The sequence below is a fragment of the Paramisgurnus dabryanus genome, chromosome 22, assembly GCF_030506205.2.
Source record: "Paramisgurnus dabryanus chromosome 22, PD_genome_1.1, whole genome shotgun sequence".
In the NCBI taxonomy this organism is placed as follows: Eukaryota; Metazoa; Chordata; class Actinopteri; order Cypriniformes; family Cobitidae; genus Paramisgurnus; species Paramisgurnus dabryanus.
The window spans coordinates 6442492-6468012 of record NC_133358.1 but is presented as its reverse complement, the minus strand read 5'-3'; the positions used below and the strand labels follow the sequence as shown (position 1 = coordinate 6468012).

Below are 25521 nucleotides of genomic sequence, written 5' to 3'. Positions count from 1 at the left end.
ATATATTTGACCATCTGCTAACATCATCTATCCACTCCACTATAGTACACGGATCTGGTAGCCCGATACCGTTTGATAAAGTCTACTTTTTAAAATATCCTTCTGTGTCTGTGTTGCTTAATCTGCTCAAGCTGATATATATAAATATATATCCGATCAGCCATAACATTATGACCACCTCCCTAATATTGTGCAGGCCTCCCTTTTTGCCACCAAAACAGCCACTCTTGTGGCATGGGCTCCACTAGACCTTTCTACCAGAACCAGCATTCACTTTTTCAACAATTTCAGCTACAGTGGCTCATCTGTTGGATCGTAACTCACAGGCCAACCAAATTGTGATGTCTAGACAGCTGGGTCAGAGCATCTCCAAAACTTCAGCTTTTATGTGGTGTTCCCGGTCTTCAGTGGTCAAAATGATCAAAAGGGGTCCAAGGAAAGAAAAAACTGTGAAATGGCGACAGGGTCATATGCTGCCAAGGCTCATTAATGCACGTTGGAAGCGAAGGCAGACCAGTGTGGTTCGATCAAAAAGATGAGCTACTGTAGCTGAAATTGCTAAAAAAGTGAATGCTGGTTCTGATAAAAAAGGTCTAGTGGAGTCCATGCCTCGATGGGTCAGGGCTGTCTTGGTGGAAAAAAGGGGGACCTACACAATATTAGGCAGATTGTCATAATGTTATGGCTCATAAGTGTGTGTATATATATGTATGTATACTTTAAAGATACTTTGTTCTTGAAGGCAGGTGTGTTGGGGAAAGTTGTTGATCATCGCAATGGGATGTACGCTGTTGATCTTCTGCTACCCTGGGAAGGTCAAGCACAAGTGTCTGTGCGACTGATCCACTCCAGTGAAGTTGTGCGTTTTCTCAAAAAATACAGGGAGTCTTCATTCCCACGCAGGCACTATAATGGTTACTTTGAAGGACCAGGACCTGATGGAGTCATGATAAGTGAGAAAGTGGAATGTAATCTTAAATGGGGCCCAGTCGGAAGTTGGATTAAAGGCAAATGCTGCTGTGAATATAAGGATGTAAAAACAGGAACAGTATGGCAGTGTGAGAGACCAAAGAAACTTTCCTGCGACTACTGGGTGTATCATGAACAGGGAGAAGTCGAAAGTCCATTGACACCTTTTGAGAAGCAACTAATTTCAGGGTAAACAAAAACCTGTGGCAGGTTGTTTTATGAAGTTTATGGGTCAATAGCTATGTTTTCAACCAAAGTTGCATATTAACTAAATGCGCATAATTGGAATATTGCATTAAACATTTACGAATAAAGCAGCGTTTCCATTCAGTGAATCGAAGAGAGCAAAATCCTCAATTATTGATAAACTGGCACTAAATATCAGCGTAAAAGCACTATATTTAAAAATTTTCATGTATAATCACCTCAGAGCATGCAGATGAAACACTATACACCTGTTATCTGCTTTTGATGATTCTTTCATTAAAAATGCATTTTCTTACAGGAAATACACAAATGTTCAGATTCCTGGAGACACTCAAATCATAAACATTCTTCCCAGTACTGCAGTCATGGGTATGTCTGTAGTCAAATGTTATACATCATGCAAAGTTAAATATTATAATAAATAAAAAAATAATGTGTATAAAAACAATACTCTATTTAAAGGAATAGTCTACTCATTTTCAATATTAAAATATGTTATTACCTTAACTAAGAAGAGTTGATACATCCCTCTATCATCTTAGTGCGTGCAGTAACACCCTCCCTCTCCCATTATGAGAGGGAGAAGGGGAGCAGATTTTTCAGGCGAGTTGAAGTACTCCCAAAAGTGCTGTTCCGCCATACAATATAGTTCCTCTATTAAATCCGCTTAGAAAAGCGCTACGTTTTATTTTGTACCACCAAACTTGCTCGTATAACTACTCGTCTTAAATAGGAAAAACGTTGATGTGTTTGGTCACTTCTAACTTTATCTCTGAGTGGTACCATTGAATGAATGGGGCTAAGCTAAATGCTATCGAAGTGTCGCAGCGCGCTCCAGCGCTTACGTGCACGCACACAGAGGATAGAGGTATGTATCAACTCTTCTTAGTTAAGGTAATAACATATTTTAATATTGAAAATGAGTAGACTATTCCTTTAATTAAATGTGTTTTTTCTATTATTTAGGCACAACAGAAAGATGCAGAGCTGGTTTAACTACACCAGTTCCTGTAGGGTTTTATTTTGGAGATGTCTGGAAGTCCCTTGTATGTAACACTCAACGTTTTAGTCCACCACAAATGACAAATTGTCTCAAACAAAAGATCCTTTACCTCAATGGAGACTCTACCACAAGGCAGTGGTTTGAGTTTTTTCAAAGTAACGTGCCAGGCAAGTAATTTGATGGCATCACTCTTACTATTTAGTATCTATGTATTTCATAATTCTAGTTCCCTTTCAATAAGGTTCACTTCGCATTGCGTCAGTTGCTGACTCTATGGGGGAAACTCATGTTTACTCCGCGATTGAAGCCTATTCGTTAATGTCTGTAAAAATTACAGACCAATGGCGTTCAAGCCCGCGACAGGGGCGGGGCTATGCCCTCTATAGTCCGGGAGAGCGCGCCATGAGCTCACTTTCATCCCCTTCAGCGCGAACCTCTCGTTGATCCGAAGAAGAAGCCTTACTCGCCGTAGACACAAGCCTTGCAGTGGATTCAACGCCTGGTTTATTCCCCTGCCGCTTTCCGGTTGAGGATCAGAAAGAGCGAATTTCCAACTAAAAGAGCAAAGCGCGTTGAGATAATGTCGCTTTGGCACTGTGTCTCATGCAGAGGCCCTCTGCCCGTGGAGGATCTCCACGACGAGTGCATCCTCTGCCTGGGTCCCGCCCACGCTGGAGTCGTGCTCAACAAGGCGAGCTGCACCCACTGTGAACTTCTTCCTCTCGCGATGCTGCGCGCTCGCCTCTCCACTTTCAAGAGGAAGGCTGCCCGTGCTCCCCGCTTAAGCAGCAGCGGAGCCGTGAAGCCGGAAAACGTCCTGAGACCGAGTTCACGACGGCTCATTCCCTGCGTGCTCTATCTCCTCACCATCAACTCGTCACTTTCGTCCAGAAGGACCAACGCCCCTGCCGAGTGCTAGCGGCATGGTTTCCTTTGGGTCCCGTGACACGGTTGAGATGATGTAATCCTCTGATGAGTTGGAGGATTGGGCGGCTCCGGATGAAGACGCTCACGCTACTGAGGAACCCAGGGAGTCACGCCCTCTTCATTACTCAGAGCTCGTCTGCATCCTGACGAAAGCTACTGCGGAGCTCGGTCTTCAGTGGTCTCCCGCCGGAGGACAGCGAACGACCTCCGAACGCACTATGCCCCGTCCCGTCGTTAAGAATTTATACGAACCCATCCCCCACATACCGCAAGTCAGATAAGCTGTTTGTGAGCTTCGCGGATCACTCATTAGGTATGCCGGTCACTAAACAGAGGCTATCTAAGGTTGTTTTCACATATGTTGGTGCGCACCGTGGTGCGGCCTCGGAGCGCACCAAAATACATTGTATCATTTTTCAGTTAGTGCGGTCCGTGTTCACATATATATATTTTTTACTGTACTCGAAATGCCGCACCGTACACCATGTGACAACGGTCAGCGCTGTCATTGGTCTCTGACAGCTCTTACCGTCTCATGACCACCCCCACGTTTCCATGACAACCAGCTTGACAGGGAGAGCGCAGCTATCAAGATGTGGAGATAAACGATGCACGTCTTTGCGAAGTTTCTTTGCTTTAACGCGAAATTGCGTAGCTGTTCTATTAAAGCCTTTCTCACGGAGCCGTTTGCTAAAAGCCCGTAATGTCACTATTTGTGTGTGGAGGACAGCTATGCATTTATAAAATCATCAGCTCAAACGTAAAGGAGACAGCGAATCTCTATGCAACGGACCAGGATTGGCTTGTTTGTTGTAAACCCACAATATAACACCCGGCTCACGTCACAACAAAAGCCCAGTGGCTCAAACATGTGGAGAACTTCCTGTATTTGGTTCGGCCCGAGGTCCAGCAGTGTTCACACCACAGGTGGGTCGCCCCAGAGTTCGGCAACAGCCGCTCCAAGACCAGCTGTTTAGAGCGGTCTCGGAGCGGTCGTTTAGTGCGCACCCGAGTGCGGCTGTTGTGTTCACACTGACCCAAACGCACCGTACTCGGAGCGACACGTCATTTGGGCCGACCTAAACAGTGTATATGTGAAAACACCCTAAATGGATCGTCAAAGCCATTGCACTGGCTTAAGCCTCCCTCAATGAGCAATGTCCTGTTGGGGTTCGAGCCCACTCTACGCGAGGTATGGCTTCATCATGGGCTTGGTCTCCAGGGATATCTATTCTTGACATTTGCAACGCCGCAGGCTGGTCTTCGCCATCTACATTTGTCCGATTTTACAGCTTGGATGTCCCTGCTCTACAAGCGCAGGTTCTCTTGGCTTAATCATACCTCCTGTGTTTTATGTGTACATCGCGGTGCGCTCAGTGAGCTCACCAGTGTGACTACTGAACTTATGTGATTCTTGCACACCCGCGGCGCGCTTGGTGATCTCGCCGTTTTGTGCTATGTTATATGCTTCCCGGTGCGTTTAAAACCCCACCTTATGCGAGTTAACATTCTATAAGGTGCTTACACTTATGCTTGTTAAAGCTGTGAACATGTTGGATATAGGGCCACACTCAGTTTCTCTCCGGTAAGGCACTTCAGTCCATTGTGTATGCACGGGATGATGGGATAACGTTCCCCCATAGCGTCAGCAACTGACGCAATCAGGGTTCTAAATTAACACTATTTTAATTTATTCATTTTGGCGGGTGTTAATAAAAACTTACTAGCCAGTTTGGCCGGTGATGCATGAGGCATGGCATGCAAGATACATAAAGCTCCGTTCTCGGTCATTTATCCCTCTGGCAGTACTTCCTACATTTCCCATGAAATGCCGTAATGCTACGTGATGATGTTTATACGGCAATTGGCTGTGCGCAGTTTCAGCGAAACCAGCGCGTGAAACCATGGAAACGAACTGAGCGTCCACCAGAAAACAAAAAGGAAGAAGGAGAACGAACGAGCAGAGCAGGGAGGATAGACTAAAGACAGCGGTGTCGCCACACCCCTTTACTGGGGCATGTGATCCAGTGTAAATCTTTCGTGCCCAGGTGTAAATCTCAAGTTTAAATTTTACTAGTGTATTCCTTTACAAAGATAATAGCGGCAAAACAGATCTATATGCAATGTAGTTACCCAATTTACGCTTGTAAAGCGACGAAGCAGTCGCACTGACGCGTGCATGCATGTATCCATGTCCACGCGCGTCTTTGCGTTCCACTGCGCATGCAACTGCATCCAAAAGGGGACGCCACGCGAATGAGAAATTATGAAAACATGTCGAGAAGTAAGTTTCTAAATAATAATGCTAATCTTTTTTTGACTCGATCATTGGCTTCTGTAGATGGACATCAAAAATGTTTTGTGCAAAGCAGGGAAAGGGAAGCAGAAAGGAGAGATGATGAGTTTAAGGGAGGTGAGACAAACTACATCCTCACCCTGTCAGGTCTGAAACATTAGAAGAAAAATCTCAGGAAAACCTCTTCTCAAGTCTATAGGATTGCATTGTTGCTGAGAAAATCCACAGATGTGTGTGTTACTGTTCTGTATTTTTTAGATATGAAATTAATATTTAGTTTACTAATATTTAACACTAGGACACTACATAAACAGCTAGCAGTAACTGTGACTGAGATTATTTAGTATAGCAGTCATCAAATTACTGGTTTCTTAAAATATTAAAAATAAGTTATTAATCATTGCTATCATTGTATAATGTAGAAAATATTTCTCTGCTGTCATTATTACCAAACATTTTATGCCACGTATGCCTCCAAACATGTTAATAACGTTAGGTATGATGAAGATTATACTTAAATATTTTTAAATACATATTTATCTTTCGCAGTACCTGTTGCACTGTAGAATAGTGGGTTAGGTAAAGGACTTGTATAGAAGTGTTGCACACTTGTTGCACACAGCAGGCTTTCAAAAAAAAATCAGCAAAAAATGGGGGGCCTGTGCCTCAGTAAAGCTTTATGTCTATCGACAGAGAAATGAAGAAAGCTTATGTTTCATCACAAAAATGTTGTCATGTTTTGTCAGGATTGTCGCATGCACGCGAAAGAAAAAACGAATCATTGTTGCATTCAGTGGCACTCATAATTTCTCTTATTTTCACCGGAAAAAATTTGGCTAGTGGAAATGCTGATTGGCTTTTAACTTTCGAAAGTTACCAGCCACTTTGGCTGGTGGTCAAAAAAGTTAATTTAGAACCCTGGACGCAATGTAAAGTGAACCGTATTGAAAGGGAACGATAAGGTTACTCACGTAACCCTGGTTCCCTGAAGTAACGGGAACGAGCATTGCGTAGCTGGCCGTGCTACAAACACCTATGCAGCGAGCTTATTCGGCTACGCGCTTCAGTCAAATGATAGTGAGGTCATGGCGCTCTCTCCCGGACTATAAAGGGTGTAGCCCCGCCCCTGTCGTGGGCTCAAACGCCGTTGGTCTGTAATTTGTACAGACGTTAACCAATAGGCTTCAATCACCGAGTAAACAGGAGTTTCCCCCATAGCGTCAGCAACTGACGCAATGCTCGTTCACAATATTTCAGGGAACCAGGGTTACGAGTAACCTTATCGTTTTCTGTGTATTTTAAACAGCACCTATTACAGTGTCATTTTTTCAATGTCTTTATATTGATTTTGTGGTGTGCCAGAATAGGTTTTTATAGGTAAAGAAATAAGAAAAGCAAATATTTAAATTGACTCTTAACTAAAATGCCTCTATCTTATTTAGATCTGAAAACAATTAATCTTCATGTTGATTCCAAAAATGGCCCCTTGATGGCTGTGGAATTGAAAAATAATATCATTATTCACTGGAGGCCACATGGTTTGCCTTTGCAATTTCGTAAAATGCCAGTTGCCGATGTGCATTATCTCAGCAATGAAATTGATTATATAACAGGTGGTCCTCATGTGGTTCTTGTCTTCACAATATTTGCCCACCTGGATTTTCATCCAATGACGTTTTTTATAAATAAAGTGGCTAGAGTTCGTCAAGCTGTAATTGAGCTACTGAAGCGTGCACCACAGACCACTGTCATTATCAAGTCTGGCAACACCGGATACAAGGTAAAGTATGCTGCATCTTAAATTACTTTTATAGTGCACCTCTCAACATAGATCTGCTGCATGATAAATCTGTGCATTACTGTTTGAATGCTACTGTTTAACTAAGGAAAAACATTTGTCATGCTTGCACTAACTTTACAGTTGCTTGTACACTTAAATTATTGAGCAGTGCTTGGGAGTAACTATTAAAAAGAAGCAGTACTACAAATTCAGTTATATTTTTACATTTTGTTCTGCTCTTTTTCCATCAACAAGGTTAAAAACTCCCAAGACATTTTTAATGTCACACTGTATTGATCAGCCTTCACTCCGTCTGTTACTTCACTCCGTCCGTGTACTTTCTAACTCATAATGTTTAGATATGGGACAGAACCTTTCTGGGTTAAAAATTACCCCATGCAGGGTTAAAAATTACCCAAAGTGGGGTTGTTGTTATGTAACCATGCATGGATTATATTAACCCAGCAGGTGTGTTAAAACAACCCAGCACTGGATCAATTTTAACACAGCAGTGTGTTTTGTCCAATATTCACCCAACATGGCTTAAAAATGACCCAGATATTTTTAGAGTGTTGTAACAACTTTAGCAAAAATTTAAAATGCTGGTAGATTTACGCTGTGGCGTGTAAGAAAGCCCACTAACCACTTTGATGGGTTGAATATGTTTTTGAAATTGTTGTTTTCTTAATAGCCATGTGAAATAATAAACCCAACCAACAATGTGCAACATTACAAAACTACAACTCCCATGAGCACTCGCTACAGCATAACCAACCTGATCTCACAAAGTTCCGTGGGATAGACACGGAATATTTTGCTAATTTTTCTGTGGCATTCTCACGGATCTCCGCATTTTTACGTGGCCCTGCTACGGACTGTCTTTTTACAACCATTTTCGCTTCGGTTTAGGGTTAAATCTGGTGTTTGCGTTAGTATGTCACTTTAACTATTGGTTTATACATTTTTTTCTGATTTATTCTTTTATATTTTCTAAACTTTAAACAATTGTCGCCTGGCGTTGGGGTTAGAGTTGGGTTTGGGTAGGTCATTTCATGTAAATCTAACCCTTAACCGAAGTGAAAATGCTAAGAAAATAGGACAAAACAGTTGAGTAACCAATCTGTGAGAATGCCACTGAAAAAGACAGTCCGTAGGAATGCCACAGAAAAATGAGAAAAAAATTCTGTGACTATCCCACAGAAATTCGTGAGATCAGGCTGAGCATAACATAAGCGATACATACCAAAGAAAGCTTGATGGATTTGTGAATGTATGCGATGCGGGGTGGGCCCAAAAACGCACATGGGAAAGATACATGATTGCAATAAAGACATTTAAAGTGTGTGCACACTTTCTGGGCGAAGGGAGAGAGAAATTCGTAAAGAGCTCAGCACATATATGAAAGCGATTGTCCAGTTTTGTACAAAGACAAATAAAACCCCTTGAGGGGAGAGGTTTGTAAAGGGGAGGCTCTCGACAGTAAAATAGCGCCTTAAAATGAAATCTTAAATCTTTTAACATAAACCATGATAAAGCTTTAAAATACAATCTGTGTAAACAAGTTGACAGTAAAATGAATGTACATGTCTTGACTGAGCAGTGTTTACTGCTCTTGTTAATTCAATAAATTTTAAGTGTTTGTCTAGGTCTGTTCGTGTTTATGTTTCAGTACATCTTAACTCTTTCACCGCCAGCGTTTTTAAAAAAAGTTGCCAGCCAGCGAAGAACAGACCCTCTGCTTTCAAACAAAAAAAAAACGTTTCATAAAACACTCCTACCTTTAGTGGTTCTTTTGCAATCAGCTTTTGAATATGGGTAGGTTTTTGCAAAAACACCATATTTTGAGCAAAAATAATTCCATATTTGTGACGGACTTTTCATAGAGATCCCATTCAGAGCGATCTTTAAAACAGACACGGACATGCAGCCGCTTGCCATAGGGCAATACTTCCGGTTTTAAAAAGTTGCGGAAGGGCGCCACCTGGTGGATAATAGCGGTATTGCGGAAAGACGGAATATCTCGTCATTGGCGGGGAAGCGTTTTCTCTTATTTGACGAGATATCTCGTCAATGGCGGGGAAAGAGTTAAACACCCCTGCACCACTTTTACTATATTCATTACAGGTTACAATGTATGCCTTACAAAACTGCATGATTTTCATGCAGTTAAATATAAGACATGACCTGCAGTTATATACCAGCTGATACCACTACTCGGTGTATGGGTTAAATGCAGAGGTCACATTCCAAGTATGGGTTACCATACATTGGCCATTACGTCACTTTCACTTATTTTCAATTTTTTCCTACTACTTATGTTGTCATTTCAAGTATAATTTGATAATTATCTATGCTATATTGAACACTTAAATGGCTTTAATGTTGATATTTTTGATAACAAAGTACAATGGTTTGGTTTCAGTGTTTACCCAGACAATATTTGCCACAAAACAGCAGTTTTTATGTAACTTCAAAGGGTTTTATGTAAAATGATAGAAAGATATTGCATTTATTCCACTGCATTTGGTTATGGGGACACTTCAAATGTTTTTAGGCAGAAATTGAATACAAAAAGGGTATTATTCCTCTCCACAGTTTGAGTAGAATAACTTGTGCATAGATTATAGAGAAAAATCATTTTTCCTACGTAAGCTGACATTAGCTAGAATCAAACAAAACTGTCTCCAGGTTGCTGGAGCACCCAGGGCCAGAGTTATACACTTTGAAATAAAGACTTTAGAAAAAAAACATCAAAAAGCGCTATTTATTTTTGTGTTTATTAGAGGACTGACAACACATAACAACCATGTTTAACTTTCAACAGTGTTTTATGTAATTTCAAAGGGTTTCCTGTAAAATGATACAAAACTTTTGTATGTAAACCTCTGCATGTGGGTATGGGAAGTTTTTGAAATTGGGTAGGCCAAATCCAGGCGTAAATCCCCCAAATAGCCTCAGGATGTAAGAAGTTAAACACTGTTATTTTGCTTAGTTTTTTTCACATTTTATGACAATACTTTGTTCTGTTACAGGATGAATTTGTAAATGATTGGTACAGTATGCAGTTGAACACAGTAATGAAGGAGATGTTCAGTGATGTTAAGGGAGTGATCTACTTGGACGTCTGGCAGATGACATCATGTCATTACTCACGTGAATACATTCATCCAACTGGTATTATCATTGCTAATGAAATTGACCTGTTGCTCTCATATATCTGTCCTGTTTGATACATACAAATTTAGTCTCCAGTATGCCACAATGCATAACACAATGATCCATTACAACTATGCAAAAAAGCTGTGATATAATTTCAAAATAATAGTGTAAACATTTAAACAAGGTGATTTGAGTCAGTTGTTATTATTTTTTTTAAAGATCCTATTCATTCATGCATTTTTGTAATAGCAGTACTAAATGGGACCAGAAATTCAGTCTGTGTAGAAATGTATTGAAAGAGCTCCAGCGTCAAGCTTTATTCATTCATTCATCTACATCTCCAGCATCTTTCTGTGTTGAAACAATTGCAGCTTGTGATCATGCACTGACTACAAAAGTCTTTTTGATGAGTTTTCTCATCAGAGATTACATTTTTTTATCAGATTCAAAACTCTAAATGTCATTTATCTGTTGAACTGTTTTATCTGAAAAGAAGACTTTAAACATGTTGGGCCCTATTTTAACGATCTAAGCGCATTGTCTAAAGCGCACAGCGCAACGTCTAAATGGGTGTGTCCGAATCCACTTTTGCTATTTAAACGACGGGAAAAATGGTTTGTGCGCATGGTCGAAAAGGGTTGGTCCTATTTTTTTAATGAGTAATGGATGTGTTTTGGGCATAACGTGCAATAAACCAATGAGAGTCTCAGCTCTCATTCCCTTTAAAAGCCAGTTGCGCTGGCCAGGGCCGTGCACAGACCTTTTGAGGGGCATGTGCTGAAACTGAAAAAGGGCACCCCCTTCAAATAAATATCACTTAATAATCATCTTAATAGCTTTATATTTATTCGCTATTAATGATTGAAAAAAATCACTATTAATGAATGAAAAATGACATTTTATGATAGCTTGGCATTATACAGTGCAAAGGATATCTGCCCTTGTAAGTGGGCTTTAACAATTTACATCCTGGGTGTTTGTCTGTATTAGGCCTATTTGTAGTCATGTGTTTGTGAAGTGCTTTTGTGTACTCGCTCTTATTTAATTGTAGAATGTATTAATTTTTATTTTTTTTCTCTGCTTACATACATAAAGTTACCTGTACATAAAAATATGTTTGAAGAAAAAAAGGTATTCTGTTTGGTTTTATAAGCTAATTTTTATTATTTGGTTAACATGTTTATGTATGTGATTGAGAAGAGTGGGAAATATGAGATTAAAGATCAAAATAGGAGATTATACTATACTATAGCCATACCATTAGCATATTCAACATGTATCTGCCTACCTGGCAAAAACTGTGCTGACCAGGAACCTTGGTCTTTTGAAGGTGCAAATAACTGCATTACTGAAAAATATACTAAATACAAAATAGACTTAACTCTATACAGTTGATTTCAGAATAAAAAGTTATGAACCAAATAATCATACAACAATCATACAACTCCCTTGACTAATTCAAGGCATAAGATACATACATATACAATAAATTATATCCAGATTGCATACTGTAATGAGTGACAGGGCAATATAATGTACATACTTGTATCCTTTACATGTTTTTCGTCTCTATCCAGTTTTCCCAACTGGGCATCTGATGTCTAAGACCTTTCTAATCTGATATGTTTTTGGTGTAAATGTAGGCTAGACATTTACCCGCGCGGGCGCGTCTTCTCGCCTGAGATGTGTTGACTTTAGTTTAACGATTGAGACGCGTCATGCAAAAAAAGCGGTAAAAACCGACCGTGCATTCCGTATTGTTGTCACGGGTGCCCTTCACATGGGTGAACACTTGTTTAAAAACTGCTCGCGCTTTGTCAAAAACTCAATTTGGTCGCAGTTTGGAGCCCTTAGTGCCCCCTGATTGCCCACTCGACCAATCCCGTCTATGGATAATTCGGCTCTGCTCAAATGTATAAAACATGGGCCGTTATATACATACTAGTGTTTCTTTCGTAATAAGACAGCATTGTACTCAAACAAGATATTTATTTACCGTTGCAAGACGTTCAGCTGCCTCTGCTCTGACTGCTGTGGAACTTCAGCTCGCTGCACTCAGGGGGCGGAGTTAAGAGGTTTGACAGACAGTTGAGCGGATCCAAAAATATTTAGTTTTTTAATAATTTTAATTGATAAATATATTTGTAAAACACACAGACAGACGTAAATGTTTAACAATAGCATTAATTTATATATTAAAAAAAATAATAAAACACCTCCAAAAAAGGGCACTTCGGAGTGTAAGGACAAAAAGGGCATGTGTTCTGCACAGGTTGAGCCCTATCTGTGCACGTGCCTGGCGCTGGCTCTATGTCTAATACCTATTTAGATGACGGACTTTGTAAACTGAAAAACTAAGCAGAGGAAGAAGACCACCAGTTTAAGATTAATGTTAAATAATTGTGTTTTTTGTAATTGTGTTTTTTGTAATTGTGTTTTTCACTTGTATTGAAATTTTTTTTATTAAAACCTTTAAAATCTGTTTTCTTTTAGTCATGGAAGTAAAAAAGCAGGCTTTTAATTGCTTTAAATGTATGGCTATCCAATATCATCAAAAAATAATTTACAAGTATGTAAGGAAAGGTTTGTACTCTAAAAATACTTTATTTGTAACAAACAGTAGATAAATAATTTACAAGCGGCTTTCCGCACGTTTCAGCACTTGGACAGCATCATGATTTTTTTAAGCATTACTTAAAAATGTTTCTCATCTCACCATATCCACAGGTACAGAGTCATCATATACAATAAATCTGTGATGTAGCATTTAAAAAACATTTAAAAACAGATGCATTTGTTTAAAGCAAAACATTTATTTACTTACCAGGCTGCAGGTGAAGCAGCTCTTTGTGCCTTCTAACGTCTCATAATTAGTCCTCATTTATGTCCAAGAGACTCAGTAATAATCTTTTACATTCAATCCTTTAATCTTTCATATTTAAAAGTGTTTTTGTGCTGCTGCACATTCTTGTATGTGATAAGCAAACCCGCGTTCCGTTTATAGGCGCATATTATTATTGCGCTCTTTAAATAACAAAAAAACATATTGCGCCATTGACTTTAGACTTTAGATCAGGTTTTTGTTGGTCAATGGCGTAGTCTATTTTAGTTGCCTCAAAATAGCAACGCGCCAACAATGCGCCTGAACACACCTCGTTTTCAGACCAGAACGCCCATGGGCGCAAATGCATTTGCTATTTAAACAACGTGGCGCTAAACGTGAAAATGATAATTGCGCAGGGTGGAAACTAGCAAAAGACACTTGCGTCGCGCATTGTGCTGCATTGCGCCGGGTATAAGATAGAGCCCGTTATCTCTGTATCTGATGGGAGACTTTTTTAAAGTTGTTCAGGTGTGCCACAATAAAAATCATAAATATTTAAATATTTTTTTAATACATTAATGCTCGGATTCGCAGATATGGCTTAGGCCCTTATCCCAGACAAAGATGCATGTTTAAGCTGTTTTAACTGAAAACAACATGCCCTTAAACACGCATCTTAAAATAAGATAATAATTGCTGTTATTTGCTAAAAAGGCACAAATTAACAGTTGATTTCCATAATGACCATTGCAATCTATTAAGAGCAGCGCAAATTAGTTCAGGGTTGCACATGAGCAGAGCTGATGAGTTGTGGGAGATCCATTAACGCTTAAAGTGCACCTATTTCATTGCTAATGTTATTTTGTGTATTTGATATAATACAATGTGTTCGCATGGTTTATGGTCAAAAAACACATTATTTTCCAAATACCGTACATTTTTTTTTAGCTTTAGTTTTCATTCTCTTCCTCAAACAAATGGATTTGAAAAGCTCTGTGTCCGTGATTGGCCAGCTAATCTGTACGTTGTGATTGGTCTGAATAGCTCTGATGTCAGCCAGTATTGTGATGCTCCTTACCATGTTTGAAAGATTTGAGCACAATGTAATTCTAACAGCAGTTAAGAGAGCTGATAAGTTTCACTCACCAAATGAAGATTTTTAAGAAAAAGTAATCAAATAAGTTTCTTTTCACAAACACAGTACACAAACATAGTTGGATTGTCTTCAGTAATCTTGGGTTTGTCTTCAGTAATCTTCAGAAACTAGAATCATCTATAAAGACGGGTGATCTGTAGGCTCTTACGTAATACAATATGCATGGTCCTCCATTTGATCTGATTTCACTTCTCTTCTTACTTCTAATAAACCATACAACAATAACTACTACTACTTCTTCTTCGTGCATTTTCAACGTGACAATGTGAGCTGACTCCAAAAAACACCAATGAAGAAGAAGAAGAAGAAGAACAACAACAACAACATAGTGATAAAACGCACTTGGTAGTGCAGTTTGTCCACTCACGGCTACTGTAAAAACATGATGGCGACTTCCATGTAAGGGGACTCGCGGTGTATGTAAATCAAATGGTTCATTCTAAGGTAATAAAAACTGTTTTTTATGTAAGGTTTTTACACACCACTGAAAACATAGATGTGTATATTATATTCATTTTCTGTCAATAAAACCTCCTAAATCTTACACATTACCCCTTTAAGAAGTGAATTTCAGCTAATTTAAGGTTTTTCAAATTGCCACAGATGTGATTTATTGTTTTAATCTCCCTAAAAGGTAGAAGGAAAATACGCAATATGCACAGATGGCCTAGTGTGTTGCGATTTACTGCCCACTTTGTCGCACACATCATGCCCTTTACCCTGACAGCTAGTTGCATGTTCCAGTGTATTGTAAACAGTGGCGTCAATATTTCCTTATCGATTTGAGCCAGACCCACCAAATATTTTTAATTAATGATCAGTTAATAACCCAGCTAACAAAAAAAGGTCCCCTGGACGTCCCCTAAATGTCCTCTGCGAACGTCCCCTGGACGTTATCGTGTAGGGTCCCCTGTAACGTCAAGCAGACGTCCACGAAGACGCCTCCGGACTTTCACAAGGACGTTTGCAGGACGGTAAGCGGACTTTCGGGACTTTTAGGGGACGTTCGCCTAAAGTCCTCAGCACGTCGTTTTATTTCATTACAACCAATGAAATCAGACACGCTAAACATTGTTTACCACAAAGTTCTTTTATTTTAATTGAACAGTTGTAATTTTCCTGTGCTCCGTGTTTGTGTGTGCGTGCGCGAGCTCCCGTGCACGTGCCTGATCTCCCGTACGCGTCAGTCAAACGCGCTTCAGCTCCGTGTGTGTGCGTGTCTCTGGCTGTCTGCTGGTCTCTCATGTCAAATATTTCCGTTGTCTTCTAACCTAAAACAACGAAATGAACACATTTAAAAGTTAAGTAGTTGTTATTTATTGGGGTGGTTTCCCAGACAAGGATTAGCTTAAACCAGGACTATGCCTCAGTTTAATTATGAAATATAACTAGTTTTAACAAACATGCCTTACTAAAAACATTACTTGTGTGCATTATGATGTTAAACAAAGGGCACTGATGTATTTTAAGATTTCCCTGTCTGGGAAACCGCCCCGATATGTTTAAAATGTCTTGCAAAATATCTGTAGCAGACATTTAAAAGATAAGGGAGACAGAATTCTGTGCTAAAACTAGAAAGCATGCACAACTCACTTTTACCTAGTATTTCATGCTTATGGCATTAAAGTTGCTGTTACAGTTCACTCAAAGTAAAGGTGGGTAAATGTGGACATACAGTACTGTGCAAAAGTCTTAGGCCAGCGTGCTACCATTAGATTAGTTGTTTTTGCAATTGTGTAGTGATCATATATAATTATTTCTCAGTGTCTTTATTAGAATACAACCAGCAAATACAGGAAATGTGTATGTGGTATTAACAACAGTAGCTGAGGTGTCAAGTATTTAGGGTAAACTCCCCTTAAACTTGAGCAATAGCAGGCAACTGCAGGATCTCTTAAACCTAAATGAAATTAAATTCTAATTCTAATCATCAAATGACTTAAGGCTTTTTGGAGGAGAATGAAGTCCTGAAGATGTGTTTGGTGCCAAGAGAGGTCACACTAAATACTGACTGATGCCTGAAAAAGACATTTGCTTCTGAAAATTGTTTTGTTTTTAATTGTGTGTAAATTTTTCCTGTATTTTCTGTTTGTATCTTAAAAAAAGAGTGAAATATAAATATGGATGGATATTAAAACTTTGCTAAAACAACAAAGCTGATGATGGTGGACTTAGACTTTTGCACAGTAATGTATGTTACCCATTTTATGTGTAAATGCAAATCAATATGAATATGAATTCTCCCAGTATGGTTTCCGCTGGTCAGGCTGGTGTAGCAGGATTGTTTTAGAGGGGTTTTGGCCTTTTGTAGCTGGTCAGGCTGGAAGACCAGCTGACCCACCAGCATATACCAGCTTAGCTAAGTTGGTTGGCTGTCTTAGCTGGTCCTCCAACTTGGCAAAACTGGTACGTCAGCTGGTCTTCTACCCTGACCAGCTACAAAATGAACATACACATCTCAGAGAGAGCAAAGGTCACACAGAGTATAAAAATAGTTTACTGTGACATAAAATAATGTAAGTTGTCTTATACATTGCAGTGTTTCCCACAGGATTTTGAGAGACTTGTGGCGGCGATGACGTCACACTCTAATTAGCATATATGTGACGTCATCACGTGTTTGCTTTTGATCCGGTTTGATCGAGTGTTGGCACCTGAAATATGTTTCACTTCTACTCTTTGATCTGTCACGTTATATTGCATTTTAACACAACTGATTGCTATTATTTACATATTATCAGTTCTGTTGTCAGACATAAAATGAGCAGACTATAGCCCTATTCGGATGGGATTAGTTTTACGGTTGTAGATGGCGTAATGTAATTTTACCACAGGACGTCTGTAATATTGATGGTCAATTCGGACGGGATTAGAAATCTCAGTTAAACATTCAGAAGTGGGAGGGGTAACTCGATTGCGCAGCAGGTCACCTCTCTCGTCGTCATGTGCACGTTGCTTCTTGATATCAACATGACACAGACGAGAAAAACTCGAAACACTGTGTTTAATTTCAGTTTGGGGAGAACGTCAGTTTCAGGAACAGTTCTGTGCCTCTGAGAAGTGAATTTGACTTTTTAAAGTTTGTGTCGTGTTATTCAGGAACTGACTTGCCACTGACTTGTTTTTTTCGCCTAGAATACAAGTAAATGCTTAAGCGCTTTTATATTTGAAAGAAACGAAACGTACGTGTATGTTTACAGCTGGTATATAAATCACCATACATTTACATTGCTCTTCTCATCAATGTCTTGTTATGAGCCCCTTTTTATTTAAATGCGAGTTTTATTGTCGCGTATAGCGCAGACAATTGGGTGCAAATTCGGAAATATGAGAGAATACACAGTAACTGTTAAACAAAGTTACTACAAAACACGTGCGCAGGCATATCGCATTATAGAGAGGGAGAGAACGGGTGTGGTGTGTGTGGGAAACACTAATGCTAACCTTTCGTCAAGTCATCGCCGTCTTCTCTGTCAGTAAAATCTGTGACTGTTGACGTTTACGCGAAAAAGAAAGTACAGTATACGGAGGAACGGACATTGAAACCAGGGGCGTAGCAGCCATTTTAAAAGTGGGGGGGACAGTATGGTAAATCACTTCACTTCGCCATCACTAATGGTAATGTGACCTAAGCTGCTGTTCATAATAATACATTCTCCAATTGGCATTTTACAGCACCCTAGTGGCAATTTTGGGAACATTCCATGATAGCTTACATGAACCTATATTTGTGAAATCATACTCACAATTTAAAAATACTGCAGGACTTTGAAACCAATGTGAGACCATCTATAGCCTACTTTATTTTTATGAAAAAAGATATTTTATGATAGTTACAATATTTCAGTTACACTACATTTGTATTTTTTGATGAATATACAGATTACATCTACACTAATTTTATACAACATACATTTTATGAAAATATAGCAATAAAACCTAAATCAATGTATTTACAAGTTTTTAATATTTTCAAGATGGAAGTAAGTTATTTAATCATACATGGCCGTGGGAAGTGGGGGTGCTGTGGGTGCTGCAGCACCCACTGTTGGCGAGAGGGAGATTTTTTTAAGTAAAAATATTTTGCACAATTTATATATTACTTATGAATATTTTAGGAGATTATTTTTGACACACGTAGGTTATTACGTGTATTTTGGATTTTAATTTCATTACTGTCTGTGCCTACCCATCTCCGTGGCCTCATCCGAGCGCACTTTCTCCGCCTTGCGTCTTTTGAAGACATGGGTAAGCAGCACCATGACCCAGAATAGACTCACACACCTTTGGCTAATGCATGCCCACACAGAAATTCTGAACTGCCTGGGCATTCGTCCCCTAGCTCATGAGAGACTTTGGACTCTATTATACAACCGGCGCAATGCGCGACGAGAGTGTCTTTTGCTATAGTAAAGAGCGCGTTGATATTATGCGCATACAGTATTAACGGGATGACAACGCGGGTTTGCTTATCACATACATGAATGCGAAGCAGCACAAAAACGCTTTTTAATATGAAAAATTAAAGGATTAAAATGTAAAAGATTATTATTGAGTCTCTTGGACATAAATGATGACCGATTATGAGACGTTAGAAGGAGTAAATAGCTGCTTCATCTAAGTAAATAAATGCTTTACTTTAAACGAATGCATCTATTTTTTTTTATTTAAATGCTACCCCACGAATTTATTGTATATAATGACTATGTACCTGTGGATATGGTGAGATGAGAACGTTTGTAAATTCTTTATCTCTTGTTTGTAACAAATAAAGAATTTTTAGATTACAAACCTTATATAAAGCCTAATATATTCTAAAAATGTAATTATACACCATGCATTTTTTTTATAAAAGTATACAATATCAGAACTAAACCCATTATTATTTTTGTTCCATTTATGAATTGTAAGTTAAAAAAAGACAGTAATAGTACTATTTAGTAAAAAAAGATCTATATAAAAATATACTAGGTATGTTACTGTGAGAATATTTTACCACTGTTAATCGACGTGTGATTTAAAAACGAAAGTAAAATATTTTCGTCCGCATGGATATTAAAAATTGTGAAGTTTAATTATTATTATGTTGTTATAATATTATATGTTGTATTAAAATATGTTCTATGTATGTATATCTAAAGTTATAATGAAAGTAATTTTCCCTGGGATTATTCAAAGTATTTCTGCTTCTGATTAATAGCGCATATATTTATCTGATAACTGATGATGTCTGTATGTTTCAGACCCTGGCTGTGTGCACTGAAGTGTATATGACAATAAAGTATTAAAACTCAATGTATTTATTTTTAAAATGTATTTTAAATAGGCCTATAGGCTCATAGGTTTTTGTTAAAAAAAAAAATTATTTCACAGCACCCCCTGTTCAAAACATCAAAACTTCCAAACTTTTTACAATTAAACTAGATTATCTTTAATCCTGTTGCTCCATTACTTTAAACTTTGTTTTAAATCTCTGATTAACTTTAATGTTTGATGAGTTCAAATAGATTTTCTACAATTAAATATGTGGCTAAATCATCAGAAACAGACACCGCGAGCGTGGTGGCACTATTCAAAGATGCGTTTATTATAACGTCTCAACAGAGTGAGTTTGACGGCTTAAAAATATTACTTAACACTACCAGTGACAGCTCCCGATGCTCGTATGCGCTTCTCCTCTGTCATGCGCGCTCCAGTCAGAAACTGAGAGCAGTGAATAAACGGACACACGGCGGTGCTTCATGACAAATGCGTCGCGTCGGCACATCTTGTTCATTCATTATATCACAATATCTGAGCTTCGCAATATTTCCTGCCACATTGCTTCGTTAATCAATACAATTGATTGTTTTAATGATTGTCAAATGTTTTTATTTGAATAAGATCTTTATATTACCGATGTATAGTGATTTATAATATAGGCTACAAAAAAATATATTACATTTGCCTGCATAAACTGTTTATTTTCTTTATGAAGGACAACGTCAACATTTGTTGCTGTTTAATTACACCGGCAGATTCATCAGCGCAGATGATGGGTTTAGCATAAATAAGTTTTAATCTATATTATAAGGTTTGTAAGCTGTGTTTAAATGTAAGTGGTGCAACACAACTCGAATTAAAATTAAACTGAGATAAACAAACCATATTTTAGCTCTAAACTCTGCTTATTTTAATCTGTGCAACCCACGCTGAATCCTGCGCAGCGTGAGGAGGTCCATAGTGTATTTTAACTACAGTAGGTTAAATCATAACATGAAAACTTTATCTCGTGATTTGTGTCATCACGACATACTGCAACATTATCTAACGTGTGTTTGAAAAAATTATGTAGGCTAATCGTCCTTTGCTTTTTTCTGGGGTGCATTTTATCCCAGACGGCGTAATAGCAAAAGTAAATGAACAAACGAAACTTCACAAGAGCAACAAGAGATTTGAAGCTCATGCAGACACGCTCTGTGATTGGCTGAATGTTAGTTCACTCAAATCTAAGTAACAAATCAGAGAACACTGTACATGACGCACTGCGCTGTTGCTCGCCGGAGCTCGCCTCCGTCTCTCATTAAAAATGTATGACTTCTGGCCACTTTGATGCTTGGTGGCCTTGTGAACGCACAGTAAAAGTGAGGGGGTCGTGACCCCCCCCGTCCCCCCCGGTTGCTACGCCCCTGATTGAAACACCGCCACCTTTTCAAGCTCATGAGAGAGAGAGAGAGTGAGAGAGGGGCGCGCGCTGCGCGCTGCATGCAACATAGAAAGGGAGGGCGCGCTGGGTGCTTGCAACAATGAATTAAGACGTTTTTAAACAGTAAAATATAAATGTAAATGGGGATCATGAAAAATCTATTTGTGGCGGCCAGCGCTGATTCTGTGGCGGTGCGCCACGAATAAATCAACGTATGGGAAACACTGCATTGATCTTTGATATTATTGTAGGTTTTTGTGTTAAAGGCATCTTGAAGTATACTATGTAGAGTATATGATACTATATGTATCCAAAGCATCAAACGTTATTTTTGTTTTAAAAATAGACTATTAATTGCTATTAATGTGTATGTGCTTTTAACATTTACAATGTACATTCTTATTTACAACATTACAATTTACATACAATATATATACACAAATAATTTTGAGATGTTTGGGATTCACACAGACTCACTATAATTCATTGTTAGTTGCAAGTGTGAAACTGAGCTGCTGAAATTCGCCCTGTGTAACTGTAGCATCCTCCTATTTCCCATCTCCCAAACTGCCTCCCCTTTGAAGAAACAGATAACGAATCTACAAGCAAAAACAATCCGTAATAAACATGGGTAAAACGTCAGCAGTGACTAGAAATGTTGCATGTGTTATGGCACATACCATCTTTTGAAAGTCAGCTTGGCTTGCTCATTGTCTGCTGCATTTTTCCAACCACTGCTGTGGTGTTGTCCTGTATTTGGTCTACTTTCAGAATGATTCTCCACTCCAGGATTTCTTTCAAGAATGAGTTTTGAAACATTAATAGCATTACTAACTACACCAGTAAAATAAATGAACAATAAGTCTGTCTGGAAGAAAATGCCTATCAATATCAATAATTTAAGATAAAAAATAACAAAATACTGTAACTTGATTCATTATTGGAAGAAATTGACTGATGTGCTGCATTTGTGATAAAAAACAATTAATTAGATTTAAAAATTAATGATGTAAGTATTGTAGTAACTGTTGTAAAATGTTGAATGCTCTATCATTTGTAAGTCACTCAAGGCATATGCTAAATTAATAAATATAAATCAAGTAATCATCATTATACATATATGTACATGGCATTAAAATGTACTCACAATAAGGTGCCTCAGGCAACATCAAAACATCTTTTTGCTTTTTCTTACTGGTTGCTCCTTATCTTTAAAGAATGATAATATGAAAGTAAATCATAGTGCCCTTATAGTTTCACCTGGCTTCTCAGCTGAAAAACTACTAATTGCTGTTAATAATGATTCATTTTCTTCACTTTCAAACTGGAAATCTTATCTTCAGGTCTAGAAACAACAAGACAAAAAAGTAGTATTTGAAATTATTAAGAAACTTACAGAATGATTCCCACTGTTTAAAATCATGTAACAATGAATGCAGTGACAATGATATCACCTTCAATAATGATTTCACTTTCAGATAATTTACTGTCCCATTTAAAGAAAATAATAGACGACATGCATTTGTTTTGATCATTACAACTCTTGGTCAATATACATTACTGTGCAAAAGTCTTGGGACACCATCACCAGCTTTGTTGTTTTAGCAAAGTTTTAATGTCCATCCATATTTATTTTTCACTCTTTTTATTAAGATACAAACTGAAAATACAGGAAACATGTACACAAAATTAAAAACAAAACCATTTTCAGAACTAAATGTCTTCTTCAGACATCAGTCAGTATTTAGTGTGACCTCTCTTGGCACTAAACACATCTTGAGCTGTTTTGAGGAGACTGAAGTCCTGAAGTCATTCGATTAGAATTAGAAATTAGGATTTAATTTAATTTAGGTTTAAGAGATCCTGCAGTTGCCTGCGATTGCTCAAGTGGAAGGAGAGTTTACCAGGGACGGACTGGGGCTAAAAAACAGCCCTGGACTTTCTCCCAAATAGGCCCATCATCCAGCCATTCGCCCCTAGCCGTGCGCAACAGACACAAGGATGTCCTGATACTATGCCACAATACTGTCAGACTATCAGACAAGGTTATTTAATATTTTGCCAGTGTAATATTACACTTTGATGTATATTAAGGCTGTGAAATAATGTTTTTTTTTATTTTGTCTGTAAAGCTTTCACAAACAACCACCAGCCCAGGTGAAAAAGTAGTACACTTCCATAGTGTACTTAAAGTGCTTTATTTTTGCACACAAATTTTGTACTTAATATACTAAAAATTCATATTTAGTACTTTTTAAGATGTTCTTAAGATCATCTTAGTGTACTTCACTGTGGTATTTTAAGACACCATAAATATGAACTAGGCTGTGGATGCTCAGGCTCGCGAATTCCGGGAATCCGGGGACCAATCCGGGGACCAATCACAGCTAGTAGGCCGAATCTTCTTCCTCGTTTTTTTTTTACCCGTAGCAGCATATAAGTGATCGTATTAGTACCACTGGTGTTGGCTGTTCATATTGTGTTATTAGACTTTTTTGCCGACGGCCGGGCGACGGCCCTCCGTTGAACGGCCATTCTGGACTTTTCCAGAACGCACAGATTGCCAATCCGTCCCTGGAGTTTACCCTAAACACACACCTCAGCTTATACGTTTATATTGTTTTTAATACTACATACACATTTCCTGTATTTTCTGGTTGTATTCTAATAAAGAGACTGAGAAATAATTATATATGATCACTATACAATTGCAAAAATAACAAATCTAATGGTAGCATGGTGGCCTAAGACATTTGCACAGTACCTCACATAAACATTTTATATTTGGCTTGCCAGTATTTGTTAAGGTTAAAAAGAAGTTTGGTATTACTTTGCATACTTTACCTGTGTGAGAAAATGGGCTACTCTGACTGCATATATTGTCCACAGCTGTTTGTCCAGAATGGCACATTATTTATTTTGGTCTCAGTACCCTTCAGATAGAAACAAGCATGTTTGATTATTTTTTATATGTAGCTGACCTTCATGTTTATCATTTGTATTTAATAAAACATGAACAAAATCTTACCACATTCTTTCACTCTAACCACAAGGATGGTGCTACCTCAGCCTTATTTTGTTCTGTAAAATGGAGCAAAACAGCACAGGAAACCTGTAAGTAAAGTCCATATAAATCTGTAAGTTCAGCTTGCAGTACACAAAGGCAATGTACACAGTTAGCCATCTCAAACCTTAGGCTGAAATTATTTTCGAATGTTTTTCCCTTTTTCCTGAAAACATGTACGTTGTTTAATCTTAGTTTTTCTCAAACCAGTATCAATATTACAGAATAAGATAAGCTGATCTGCTGAACTTACCTTTTTGGAGGACATGTTTAGATGTTTAAAGGCTGAGAAAACAAAATAAAGAAAGTTAATATATATATACACACATCAAAATATATTAAGGGCCCTATTTTAACCATCTAAGCGCATTGTCTAAAGCGCACAGCCCAAACATCAAAACATAATTTACAAGTATCTAAGATAAGGTTTGTACTCTAAAAATACTTTATTTGTAACAAACAAGAGATAAAGAATTCACAAACGGCTCTCTGCACGTTTCAGCACTTTGGACAGCGTTTTTTTTAGCAAAGAGTTTTTTTAAGCATTACTTAAAAATGTTTCTCATCTCACCATATCCGCAGGTACAGAGTCATCATATACAATAAATCCGTGAGGTAGCATTAAAAAAATAAAATTTAAAAACAGATGCATTTGTTCAAAGCAAAGCATTTATTTACTTACCAGGCTGCAGGTGAAGCAGCTCTTTACGCCTTGTAACGTCTCATAATTATTCCTCATTTATGTCCAAGAGACTCAATAATAATCTTTAACATTCAATCCTTTAATCTTTCATATTTAAAAGCATTTTTGTGCTGCTGCGCATTCATGTACTTTGTGATAAGCAAACCCGCATTGTCCTCCCGTTTATAGGCGCATTTTACTAATGCGCTCTTTAAATAACATAAACCATATTGCGCCATTGACTTTAGACTTTAGACCAGGTTTTTGTTGGTCAATGGCGTAGTCTATTTTAGTTGCCTCAAAATAGCAACGGGCCAACAATGCGCCTGAACACACCTCGTTTTCAGACCAGAACGCCCATGAGCGCAAAATGCTTATGACTTGCAAATGTAATGCTCAGTTAACTTAAATAAACCAGGCTTGTTTACATATGAAGCCTGCATATGCGACCTCCAGATGCAGCCTTCGGATTGAGGACGTTGTGAAATTTGCACACAAGGAAAGTTTATTCAAACTAGAAACAAAGGGCCAGATGCAAGAGACAAAGCAGCCCTAGAAATAATACATTCAGATTCAGCAGGGCCTTTAGACCCAGCATCTAGAGACGGTCATAACTATCTTTTATTACTCCAGTGCAGTGTTTGTTTATTTTTTTGAAAACAAGAGTGATACAGTGACTGCCACAGAAAAAATCCTTGCAGAAATGGCTCCATATGGAAAGGTAAAATGCATAAGGCCTGACACTGGTACAGAATTTAGGCATTGTTAA

General features: G+C 38.2%; 1 protein-coding gene and 1 long non-coding RNA gene across 3 annotated transcripts in view; one reads left to right on the top strand and one right to left on the bottom strand.

Annotated features, from left to right (window-relative positions):
- The window catches only part of LOC135785311 (NXPE family member 3-like), a 91177-nt gene extending 78354 nt beyond the window's left edge, over positions 1 to 12823 (top strand). Inside the window, exons 4-8 of one of the 2 annotated variants that reach the window (XM_073813219.1) lie at positions 743 to 1158; positions 1475 to 1545; positions 2143 to 2346; positions 7094 to 7182; positions 10215 to 12823. In XM_073813219.1, coding sequence (XP_073669320.1) covers positions 743 to 1158; positions 1475 to 1545; positions 2143 to 2346; positions 7094 to 7182; positions 10215 to 10412 — 978 coding nt within the window. In that variant the 3' untranslated portion in view covers positions 10413 to 12823. Of the gene's footprint in view, positions 1 to 742; positions 1159 to 1474; positions 1546 to 2142; positions 2347 to 6844; positions 7183 to 10214 lie in introns of both variants that reach the window. The other variant, XM_065294682.2, reaches the window with a different exon arrangement.
- A 2254-nt stretch (positions 12824 to 15077) lies between these two features.
- On the bottom strand, positions 15078 to 24265 carry LOC141281443 (uncharacterized). The gene is made up of 6 exons (XR_012335790.1): positions 24035 to 24265; positions 23851 to 23939; positions 22154 to 22351; positions 21687 to 21800; positions 21484 to 21605; positions 15078 to 15592 (listed from the first exon to the last, which is right to left on the bottom strand). It is a non-coding gene; the product is annotated as an uncharacterized lncRNA (long non-coding RNA).
- Between the last annotated feature and the right edge of the window lie 1256 nt (positions 24266 to 25521).